Source organism: Pecten maximus, chromosome 6 (assembly GCF_902652985.1).
Source record: "Pecten maximus chromosome 6, xPecMax1.1, whole genome shotgun sequence".
NCBI lineage: Eukaryota > Metazoa > Mollusca > Bivalvia > Pectinida > Pectinidae > Pecten > Pecten maximus.
Genome location: NC_047020.1, coordinates 8857806 through 8870808, shown reverse-complemented (window position 1 = coordinate 8870808; position 13003 = coordinate 8857806). Strand labels below are relative to the sequence as shown.

Here is a 13003-nt window from a genome sequence, read left to right as displayed (position 1 = left end):
TACCCGAGTTTACCTGAGTATATTATATGACATACTACATCAGATCTGTACCCGAGTTTATCTGAGTATATTATATGACATTCTACATCAGATCTGTACCTGAGTTTACCTGTCAGTGAGTATATTATATGACATACTACATCAGATCTGTACCTGTGTTTACCTGAGTATATTATATGTCATACTACATCAGATCTGTACCCGAGTTTACCTGAGTATATTACATGACATACTACATCAGATCTGTACCCGAGTTTACCTGAGTATATTATATGACATACTACATCAGATCTGTACCCGAGTTTACCTGAGTATATTATATGACATATAAGATATCTTGTGGATATTATGAATACATTAATATCATGTCCACCTACTTTTCTCTATCCAGGTGTTATAAAGATGTGACATAAGAAGTGGTTCCTGGAGGTTCCTAAAGAAACGTTTAAGGGCGTTGGCCACATCATGGACTGAGTGTGTGCCCATCGCCAGCTTCACAGCATGAGCATCTGAAACAAAAGCAAACCATATCAACAGTTCATTTTTCAACCCTATATTTATTGTTGCCATGAAGATATAGCTTCATAAACAATACATAGTACCCGTTATCATCATTAGTCGTGTTGCTTTAAAACATAGTATTCTCTCTCTACTTATACACTGTATGTGATAGATCCAGCCTATAGAGATGTGGCCTCATACCAACCCTTTACTGAGATCCCTTTACTTCACTTTAATACATAATTCATGTGTCAATTTATGATAAAATCAAAACAAGAGATAAACAAAAGGTGCTGCTTTAGTTTTTACCTTTAGCAAATGTATGTAGGAGTGCGTCAACCTTGGAATGTGTAGCAGCTAGCCTGTATACACCTTCCTCTTTCAGACCTGTCAGGTAAACAACAACATTGATATACACATGTGTAGTGTTATCTCTCACACCTGTCAGGTAAACAACGTTTATATAAACATGTGTGGTGTTACCTCTCACACCTGTCAGGTAAACAACATTTATATAAACATGTGTAGTGTTACCTCTCACACCTGTCAGGTAAACAACATTTATATAAACATGTGTGGTGTTATCTCTCACACCTGTCAGGTAAACAACATTTATATAAACATGTGTGGTGTTATCTCTCACACCTGTCAGGTAAACAACATTTATATAAACATGTGTGGTGTTACCTCTCACACCTGTCAGGTAAACAACATTTATATAAACATGGGAGTGTTATCTCTCACACCTGTCAGGTAAACAACAACATTTATATAAACATGTGGAGTGTTACCTCTCACACCTGTCAGGTAAACAACATTTATATAAACATGTGGAGTGTTATCTCTCACACCTGTCAGGTAAACAACATTTATATAAATATGTCCGATGAAAAAAAACATATGATCATTAATTCATTATGACAACTTGCTTGTTCTCTTGTGATAGATGTTTTCTGGAATATATAGTCATCATAATATACTAAAGCAACAGGCTAGGACAATTAAGAATTCAAATATCAATAATTAATCTATCAAAAGAAAACAACAGGCCCAATGGGCCTGCATTACTCTCCTGCTTCTATCTACTTAATTCAAAGAGTAGATTAGGTTTATACATTTACATTAATTTTGTAGCCCTTCATTCCAGCACACTATTCACCCAATATCAAGTCTCTTGGTCTCATGGTTTTTGAAAAGAAGTCTGTTAAAAATGTTAGCATATTTGACCCTAGTGACCTTGAATTTAGATGAAGGTCATTCATTTGAACAAACTTGGAAGCCCTTCAGCCCTGCATGCTGCAGGTCCCATATCAGGTCTCTGAGATTCTCAGTTATTGAGAAGAAATTGATTAAATGGAGAAGTTGATGCCAGATGCACTATTGACACTGCACCATGGTGTAATATAATCTCATATGCTTTTCAGACCGGTTAGCTATTAATGAAGTGATTTGCAGTAATTCACTACTCACCTTCTTCTGTCTCTAATCTCCTCTATAAACTAACCACACTCCTCTATAAACTTACCGTGTTCCTCTATGAACTTACTGTTCTCCTCTATAAACTATCATGCTCATCTATAAACTTACCGTGTTCCTCTATAAACTTACCGTGTTCCTCTATGAACTTACCATGTTCCTCTATAAATTACCATGCTCCTCTATAAACTTACCGTGTTCCTCTATAAACTTACCGTGTTCCTCTATAAACTTACTGTGTTCCTCTATAAACTTACTGTTCTCCTCTATAAACTTATCATGCTCATCTATAAACTTATCATGCTCATCTATAAACTTACCGTGTTCCTCTATAAACTCACCGTGTTCCTCTATAAATTACCATGCTCCTCTATAAACTTACCGTGTTCCTCTATAAACTTACCATGTTCCTCTATAAACTTACCATGTTCCTCTATAAACTTAACCATGTTCCTCTATAAACTCACCGTGTTCCTCTATAAACTTAACCATGCTCCTCTATAAACTTATAATGTTCCTCTATAAACTTACCGTGTTCCTCTATAAACTTACTGTTCTCCTCTATAAACTTATCATGCTCATCTATAAACTTACCTTGTTCCTCTATAAACTTACCATGCTCCTCTATAAACTTACCGTTCTCCTCTATAAACTTACCGTGCTCCTCTATAAACTTACCGTGTTCCTCTATAAACTTACTGTTCTCCTCTATAAACTTATCATGCTCATCTATAAACTTACTGTATTCCTCTATAAACTCACCTTGTTCCTCTATAAACTCACCATGCTCCTCTATAAATTACCATGCTCCTCTATAAACTTACCGTGTTCCTCTATAAACTTACCATGTTCCTCTATAAACTTACCGTGTTCCTCTATAAACTTACCGTTCTCCTCTATAAACTTACCATGCTCATCTATAAACTTACCTTGTTCCTCTATAAACTCACCGTGCTCCTCTATAAATTACCATGCTCCTCTATAAACTTACCATGTTCCTCTATAAACTTACCGTTCTCCTCTATAAAGTTACCATGCTTATCTATAAACTTACCTTGTTCCTCTATAAACTTACCATGCTTATCTATAAACTTACCTTGTTCCTCTATAAACTTACCGTGTTCCTCTATGAACTTACCGTGTTCCTCTATAAACTTACCTTGTTCCTCTATAAACTTACTGTGTTCTTCTATAAACTTACTGTGTTCCTCTATAAACTTACCATGTTCCTCTATAAACTTACTGTGTTCCTCTACAAACTTACCGTTCTCCTCTATAAACTTACCATGTTCCTCTATAAACTTACCGTGTTCCTCTATAAACTTACCGTTCTCCTCTATAAACTTACAGTTCTCCTCTATAAACTTACTGTGTTCCTCTATAAACTTACCGTGCTCCTCTATAAACTCACTGTGCTCCTCTATAAATTACCATGCTCCTCTATAAACTTACCGTGCTCCTCTATAAACTTACTGTGTTCCTCTATAAACTTACTGTGTTCCTCTATAAACTTACAGTTCTCCTCTATAAACTTACTGTTCTCCTCTATAAACTTATCATGCTCATCTATAAACTTATCATGCTCATCTATAAACTTACCGTGTTCCTCTATAAACTTACCGTTCTCCTCTATAAACTTACAGTTCTCCTCTATAAACTTACCATGCTCCTCTATAAACTTACCGTGCTCCTCTATAAACTTACCGTGTTCCTCTATAAACTTACTGTGTTCCTCTATAAACTTATCATGCTCATCTATAAACTTACCGTGTTCCTCTATAAACTTACCGTGCTCCTCTATAAACTTACAGTTCTCCTCTATAAACTTATCATGCTCATCTATAAACTTATCATGCTCATCTATAAACTTACCGTGCTCCTCTATAAACTTACCATGTTCCTCTATAAACTTACCGTGTTCCTCTATAAACTTACCGTTCTCCTCTATAAACTTACAGTTCTCCTCTATAAACTTACTGTGTTCCTCTATAAACTTACCGTGCTCCTCTATAAACTCACTGTGCTCCTCTATAAATTACCATGCTCCTCTATAAACTTACCGTGCTCCTCTATAAACTTACTGTGTTCCTCTATAAACTTACTGTGTTCCTCTATAAACTTACAGTTCTCCTCTATAAACTTACTGTTCTCCTCTATAAACTTATCATGCTCATCTATAAACTTATCATGCTCATCTATAAACTTACCGTGTTCCTCTATAAACTTACCGTTCTCCTCTATAAACTTACAGTTCTCCTCTATAAACTTACCATGCTCCTCTATAAACTTACCGTGCTCCTCTATAAACTTACCGTGCTCCTCTATAAACTTACCGTGTTCCTCTATAAACTTATCATGCTCCTCTATAAACTTATGCTCATGTATAAACTTACCGTGTTCCTCTATAAACTTACCGTGCTCCTCTATAAACTTACAGTTCTCCTCTATAAACTTATCATGCTCATCTATAAACTTATCATGCTCATCTATAAACTTACCGTGTTCCTCTATAAACTTACCGTGTTCCTCTATAAACTTACTGTGTTCCTCTATAAACTTACTGTGTTCCTCTATAAACTTACCGTGTTCCTCTATAAACTTACTGTGTTCCTCTATAAACTTACCGTGCTCCTCTATAAACTCACTGTGCTCCTCTATAAACTTACCGTGTTCCTCTATAAACTTATCATGCTCATCTATAAACTTATCATGCTCATCTATAAACTTACTGTGTTCCTCTATAAACTTACTGTGTTCCTCTATAAACTTATCATGCTCATCTATAAACTTACTGTGTTCCTCTATAAACTTACCGTGTTCCTCTATAAACTCACCTTGTTCCTCTATAAACTCACCATGCTCCTCTATAAATTACCATGCTCCTCTATAAACTTACCGTGTTCCTCTATAAACTTACCGTGCTCCTCTATAAACTTACTGTGTTCCTCTATAAACTTACAGTTCTCCTCTATAAACTTTGTGTGCTCCTCAATAAACTTATCATGCTCATCTATAAACTTACCGTGCTCCTCTATAAACTTACCATGCTCCTCTATAAACTTTGTGTGCTCCTCAATAAACTTACCATGTTCCTCTATAAACTTTGTGTGCTCCTCTATAAACTTACCATGCTCCTCTATAAACTTACTGTGCTCCTCTATAAACTTACCATGCTCCTCTATAAACTTACCGTGCTCCTCTATAAACTTACTGTGTTCCTCTATAAACTTACTGTGTTCCTCTATAAACTTACAGTTCTCCTCTATAAACTTACTGTTCTCCTCTATAAACTTATCATGCTCATCTATAAACTTATCATGCTCATCTATAAACTTACCGTGTTCCTCTATAAACTTACCGTTCTCCTCTATAAACTTACAGTTCTCCTCTATAAACATACCATGCTCCTCTATAAACTTACCGTGCTCCTCTATAAACTTACCGTGCTCCTCTATAAACTTATCATGCTCCTCTATAAACTTATCATGCTCCTCTATAAACTTATGCTCATGTATAAACTTACCGTGTTCCTCTATAAACTTACCGTGCTCCTCTATAAACTTACAGTTCTCCTCTATAAACTTATCATGCTCATCTATAAACTTATCATGCTCATCTATAAACTTATCATGCTCATCTATAAACTTACCGTGTTCCTCTATAAACTTACCTTGTTCCTCTATAAACTTACAGTTCTCCTCTATAAACTTACCATGCTCCTCTATAAACTTACCGTGCTCCTCTATAAACTTACCGTGTTCCTCTATAAACTTATCATGCTCCTCTATAAACTTATCATGCTCATCTATAAACTTACCGTGTTCCTCTATAAACTTACCGTGCTCCTCTATAAACTTACAGTTCTCCTCTATAAACTTATCATGCTCATCTATAAACTTATCATGCTCATCTATAAACTTACCGTGCTCCTCTATAAACTTACCATGTTCCTCTATAAACTTACCGTGTTCCTCTATAAACTTACCGTTCTCCTCTATAAACTTACAGTTCTCCTCTATAAACTTACTGTGTTCCTCTATAAACTTACCGTGCTCCTCTATAAACTCACTGTGCTCCTCTATAAATTACCATGCTCCTCTATAAACTTACCGTGCTCCTCTATAAACTTACTGTGTTCCTCTATAAACTTACTGTGTTCCTCTATAAACTTACAGTTCTCCTCTATAAACTTACTGTTCTCCTCTATAAACTTATCATGCTCATCTATAAACTTATCATGCTCATCTATAAACTTACCGTGTTCCTCTATAAACTTACCGTTCTCCTCTATAAACTTACAGTTCTCCTCTATAAACTTACCATGCTCCTCTATAAACTTACCGTGCTCCTCTATAAACTTACCGTGCTCCTCTATAAACTTACCGTGTTCCTCTATAAACTTATCATGCTCCTCTATAAACTTATGCTCATGTATAAACTTACCGTGTTCCTCTATAAACTTACCGTGCTCCTCTATAAACTTACAGTTCTCCTCTATAAACTTATCATGCTCATCTATAAACTTATCATGCTCATCTATAAACTTACCGTGTTCCTCTATAAACTTACCTTGTTCCTCTATAAACTTACTGTGTTCCTCTATAAACTTACTGTGTTCCTCTATAAACTTACCATGTTCCTCTATAAACTTACTGTGTTCCTCTATAAACTTACCGTGCTCCTCTATAAACTCACTGTGCTCCTCTATAAACTTACCGTGTTCCTCTATAAACTTATCATGCTCATCTATAAACTTATCATGCTCATCTATAAACTTACTGTGTTCCTCTATAAACTTACTGTGTTCCTCTATAAACTTATCATGCTCATCTATAAACTTACTGTGTTCCTCTATAAACTTACCGTGTTCCTCTATAAACTCACCTTGTTCCTCTATAAACTCACCATGCTCCTCTATAAATTACCATGCTCCTCTATAAACTTACCGTGTTCCTCTATTAACTTACCGTGCTCCTCTATAAACTTACTGTGTTCCTCTATAAACTTACAGTTCTCCTCTATAAACTTTGTGTGCTCCTCAATAAACTTATCATGCTCATCTATAAACTTACCGTGCTCCTCTATAAACTTACCATGCTCCTCTATAAACTTTGTGTGCTCCTCAATAAACTTACCATGTTCCTCTATAAACTTTGTGTGCTCCTCTATAAACTTACCATGCTCCTCTATAAACTTACTGTGCTACTCTATAAACTTACCATGCTCCTCTATAAACTTACCGTGCTCCTCTATAAACTTACTGTGTTCCTCTATAAACTTACTGTGTTCCTCTATAAACTTACAGTTCTCCTCTATAAACTTACTGTTCTCCTCTATAAACTTATCATGCTCATCTATAAACTTATCATGTTCCTCTATAAACTTACCATGCTCCTCTATAAACTTACCGTTCTCCTCTATAAACTTACAGTTCTCCTCTATAAACTTACTGTGTTCCTCTATAAACTTACCGTGCTCCTCTATAAACTCACTGTGCTCCTCTATAAATTACCATGCTCCTCTATAAACTTACCGTGCTCCTCTATAAACTTACTGTGTTCCTCTATAAACTTACTGTGTTCCTCTATAAACTTACAGTTCTCCTCTATAAACTTACTGTTCTCCTCTATAAACTTATCATGCTCATCTATAAACTTATCATGCTCATCTATAAACTTACCGTGTTCCTCTATAAACTTACCGTTCTCCTCTATAAACTTACAGTTCTCCTCTATAAACTTACCATGCTCCTCTATAAACTTACCGTGCTCCTCTATAAACTTACCGTGCTCCTCTATAAACTTACCGTGTTCCTCTATAAACTTATCATGCTCCTCTATAAACTTATGCTCATGTATAAACTTACCGTGTTCCTCTATAAACTTACCGTGCTCCTCTATAAACTTACAGTTCTCCTCTATAAACTTATCATGCTCATCTATAAACTTATCATGCTCATCTATAAACTTACCGTGTTCCTCTATAAACTTACTGTGTTCCTCTATAAACTTACTGTGTTCCTCTATAAACTTACCATGTTCCTCTATAAACTTACTGTGTTCCTCTATAAACTTACCGTGCTCCTCTATAAACTCACTGTGCTCCTCTATAAACTTACCGTGTTCCTCTATAAACTTATCATGCTCATCTATAAACTTATCATGCTCATCTATAAACTTACTGTGTTCCTCTATAAACTTACTGTGTTCCTCTATAAACTTATCATGCTCATCTATAAACTTACTGTGTTCCTCTATAAACTTACCGTGTTCCTCTATAAACTCACCTTGTTCCTCTATAAACTCACCATGCTCCTCTATAAATTACCATACTCCTCTATAAACTTACCGTGTTCCTCTATTAACTTACCGTGCTCCTCTATAAACTTACTGTGTTCCTCTATAAACTTACAGTTCTCCTCTATAAACTTTGTGTGCTCCTCAATAAACTTATCATGCTCATCTATAAACTTACCGTGCTCCTCTATAAACTTACCATGCTCCTCTATAAACTTTGTGTGCTCCTCAATAAACTTACCATGTTCCTCTATAAACTTTGTGTGCTCCTCTATAAACTTACCATGCTCCTCTATAAACTTACTGTGCTACTCTATAAACTTACCATGCTCCTCTATAAACTTACCGTGCTCCTCTATAAACTTACTGTGTTCCTCTATAAACTTACTGTGTTCCTCTATAAACTTACAGTTCTCCTCTATAAACTTACTGTTCTCCTCTATAAACTTATCATGCTCATCTATAAACTTATCATGCTCATCTATAAACTTACCGTGTTCCTCTATAAACTTACCGTTCTCCTCTATAAACTTACAGTTCTCCTCTATAAACATACCATGCTCCTCTATAAACTTACCGTGCTCCTCTATAAACTTACCGTGCTCCTCTATAAACTTATCATGCTCCTCTATAAACTTATCATGCTCCTCTATAAACTTATGCTCATGTATAAACTTACCGTGTTCCTCTATAAACTTACCGTGCTCCTCTATAAACTTACAGTTCTCCTCTATAAACTTATCATGCTCATCTATAAACTTATCATGCTCATCTATAAACTTACCGTGTTCCTCTATAAACTTACCTTGTTCCTCTATAAACTTACTGTGTTCCTCTATAAACTTACTGTGTTCCTCTATAAACTTACTGTGTTCCTCTATAAACTTACCGTGCTCCTCTATAAACTCACTGTGCTCCTCTATAAACTTACCGTGTTCCTCTATAAACTTATGCTCATCTATAAACTTATCATGCTCATCTATAAACTTACCGTGTTCCTCTATAAACTTACCTTGTTCCTCTATAAACTTACTGTGTTCCTCTATAAACTTACTGTGTTCCTCTATAAACTTACCATGTTCCTCTATAAACTTACTGTGTTCCTCTATAAACTTACCGTGCTCCTCTATAAACTCACTGTGCTCCTCTATAAACTTACCGTGTTCCTCTATAAACTTATCATGCTCATCTATAAACTTATCATGCTCATCTATAAACTTACTGTGTTCCTCTATAAACTTACTGTGTTCCTCTATAAACTTATCATGCTCATCTATAAACTTACTGTGTTCCTCTATAAACTTACCGTGTTCCTCTATAAACTCACCTTGTTCCTCTATAAACTCACCATGCTCCTCTATAAATTACCATGCTCCTCTATAAACTTACCGTGTTCCTCTATTAACTTACCGTGCTCCTCTATAAACTTACTGTGTTCCTCTATAAACTTACAGTTCTCCTCTATAAACTTTGTGTGCTCCTCAATAAACTTATCATGCTCATCTATAAACTTACCGTGCTCCTCTATAAACTTACCATGCTCCTCTATAAACTTTGTGTGCTCCTCAATAAACTTACCATGTTCCTCTATAAACTTTGTGTGCTCCTCTATAAACTTACCATGCTCCTCTATAAACTTACTGTGCTACTCTATAAACTTACCATGCTCCTCTATAAACTTACCGTGCTCCTCTATAAACTTACTGTGTTCCTCTATAAACTTACTGTGTTCCTCTATAAACTTACAGTTCTCCTCTATAAACTTACTGTTCTCCTCTATAAACTTATCATGCTCATCTATAAACTTATCATGCTCATCTATAAACTTACCGTGTTCCTCTATAAACTTACCGTTCTCCTCTATAAACTTACAGTTCTCCTCTATAAACATACCATGCTCCTCTATAAACTTACCGTGCTCCTCTATAAACTTACCGTGCTCCTCTATAAACTTATCATGCTCCTCTATAAACTTATCATGCTCCTCTATAAACTTATGCTCATGTATAAACTTACCGTGTTCCTCTATAAACTTACCGTGCTCCTCTATAAACTTACAGTTCTCCTCTATAAACTTATCATGCTCATCTATAAACTTATCATGCTCATCTATAAACTTATCATGCTCATCTATAAACTTACCGTGTTCCTCTATAAACTTACCTTGTTCCTCTATAAACTTACTGTGTTCCTCTATAAACTTACTGTGTTCCTCTATAAACTTACTGTGTTCCTCTATAAACTTACCGTGCTCCTCTATAAACTCACTGTGCTCCTCTATAAACTTACCGTGTTCCTCTATAAACTTATGCTCATCTATAAACTTATCATGCTCATCTATAAACTTACTGTGTTCCTCTATAAACTTACTGTGTTCCTCTATAAACTTATCATGCTCATCTATAAACTTACTGTGTTCCTCTATAAACTTACCGTGTTCCTCTATAAACTCACCTTGTTCCTCTATAAACTCACCATGCTCCTCTATAAATTACCATGCTCCTCTATAAACTTACCGTGTTCCTCTATTAACTTACCGTGTTCCTCTATAAACTTACTGTGTTCCTCTATAAACTTACAGTTCTCCTCTATAAACTTTGTGTGCTCCTCAATAAACTTATCATGCTCATCTATAAACTTACCGTGCTCCTCTATAAACTTACCATGCTCCTCTATAAACTTTGTGTGCTCCTCAATAAACTTACCATGTTCCTCTATAAACTTTGTGTGCTCCTCTATAAACTTACCATGCTCCTCTATAAACTTACTGTGCTACTCTATAAACTTACCATGCTCCTCTATAAACTTCAGACATTTGTCCACTATCACAGGTACGTCATCTGAAGTCAGTTGTTGGTCGACTAGTGTATCCCCACCAGACTGTGAAGACAAAACCCACTATGATATATCTATGGAGTTATCATAATGTTTGACAATTTAACCATGTTGATATGTCCTGAATGACCATCCTCACAATTGCTCAACATTAACCAAACAGATTATAATGATTTGCTGTTAATTATAATAAAATGGTATTCAGAAAGTAACACATACAAACAATTTTTTAATGGATATTTAATGTCCTACTACAATAGAAATCTAGTTGAGTCTGAAATATCAATATTAATTTCTCAAAATCTAAGCTATTTAAACCCAAAATGTATAAAAATATGAAAATTCCTGTAATGTATATGGTGTGTTTAGATGTTCCTAACACTGTTACAATGCAGTTATATTTCAGGTTTGGTACGAACACCACAGATACTTTTTGAAAAAACTAAACTAATGAAAACTCTAGGTCCAGAATCCCAGCATTTCTAATTTCCATAGTCACTGGACCGTAAAGTCTGGATGTATTCAGTAAGTGAAGGATTTTTTAAGATGTCAATTATGCAATCTAACTTCAAAACAATTTAAATTTGGTAAAAGTTAGACTTTTTGAGCAAGAGATTTTAACACAAAACTTAAACAAGAGGCCCATGGGGCCTGTATCGCTCACCTGGTTGGATTAGACCAAATGTCAAAATAATGTTCATATTCAAATTGTTTTATTTGTAAAACTCTAACAATGCTATATATGGTTATAGTGTGGGAATCCGAACTGCTTTAAAGATTAATGAAGTCCAGACTCTCTAAGGTCTGAAAGACCTCAAGAATTGTTTAAAGAACATGCATTCATCACTTTATGACTAGTAGCGATTTAAAGGAACTACCTCTATTTCACCTATTGGGCCCGCCCCTTTGGCCATTCGGGGGCCATAGTCACCATTTATGCAAAATCTGTTCCCCTGTTTCTGACCAAATTGGGTTCAAATCCATTCATAACTTGATGACTAGTAGCGATTCAAAGGAATTACCTCTATTTCCCCCACTGGGCCCCGCCCTTTTGGCCCCTTTACGGTCAGAGCCACCATTTATGCAAAATCTGTTCCCCTTCCCCCAAGGATGTTTCTGACCAAATTGGGTTCAAATCCCTTCACAACTTTATGACTAGTAGAGATTTAGAGGAATTACCTCTATTTCCCATATTTGGGCCAGCCCCTTTGGCCCCTCGGGGGTCAGAATTACCATTAATGCAAAATCTGTTCCCCTTTCCCCAAGGATGTTTCTGACCAAATTGGGTTCAAATCCATTCATAACTTTATGACTAGTAGTGATTTAAAGGAATTACCTCTATTACCCCTATTGGGCCCCGCCCCTTTGGCCCCTCGGGGGTCAGAATCACCATTTATGCAAAATCTGTTCCCCTTCCCCCAAGGATGTTTCTGACAAAATTTGGTTCAAATCCATTCATAACTTTATGACAAGTAGCGATTTAAAGGAATTACCTTAATTTCCCCTATTGGGCCCCGCCCCTTTGGTCCCTTTGGGGTCAGAGCCACCATTTATGCAAAATCTTTTCCCCTTCCCCCAAGGATGTTTCTGACCAAATTGGGTTCAAATCCATTAATAACTTATGACTAGTAGTGATTTAAAGGAATTACCTCTATTACCCCTATTGGGCCCCGCCCCTTTGGCCCCTCGGGGTCAGAGCCACCATTTATGCAAAATCTCTTCCCCTTCCCCCAGGGATGTTTCTGACCAAATTGGGTTGAAATCCATTCATAACTTTATGACAAGTAGCGATTTAAAGGAATTTCCTTAATTTCCCCTATTGGGCCCCGCCCCTTTGGCCCCCGGGGGTCAGAGCCACCATTTATGCAAAATCTTTTCCCCTTCCCCCAAGGATG

General features: G+C 36.2%; 1 protein-coding gene across 3 annotated transcripts in view; it reads right to left on the bottom strand.

The window, feature by feature from the left end:
• LOC117328881 (arf-GAP with Rho-GAP domain, ANK repeat and PH domain-containing protein 2-like) overlaps nucleotides 1-13003 on the bottom strand; it is a 132365-nt gene that overhangs the window by 30537 nt on the left and 88825 nt on the right. For all 3 annotated transcript variants that reach the window (XM_033886475.1, XM_033886476.1, XM_033886477.1), the window contains 3 exons: nucleotides 11063-11153; nucleotides 811-888; nucleotides 378-509 (listed from right to left, as the gene is read on the bottom strand). In XM_033886475.1, the coding sequence (XP_033742366.1) occupies nucleotides 378-509; nucleotides 811-888; nucleotides 11063-11153 (301 nt within the window). The remainder of the gene's footprint in view (nucleotides 1-377; nucleotides 510-810; nucleotides 889-11062; nucleotides 11154-13003) is intronic.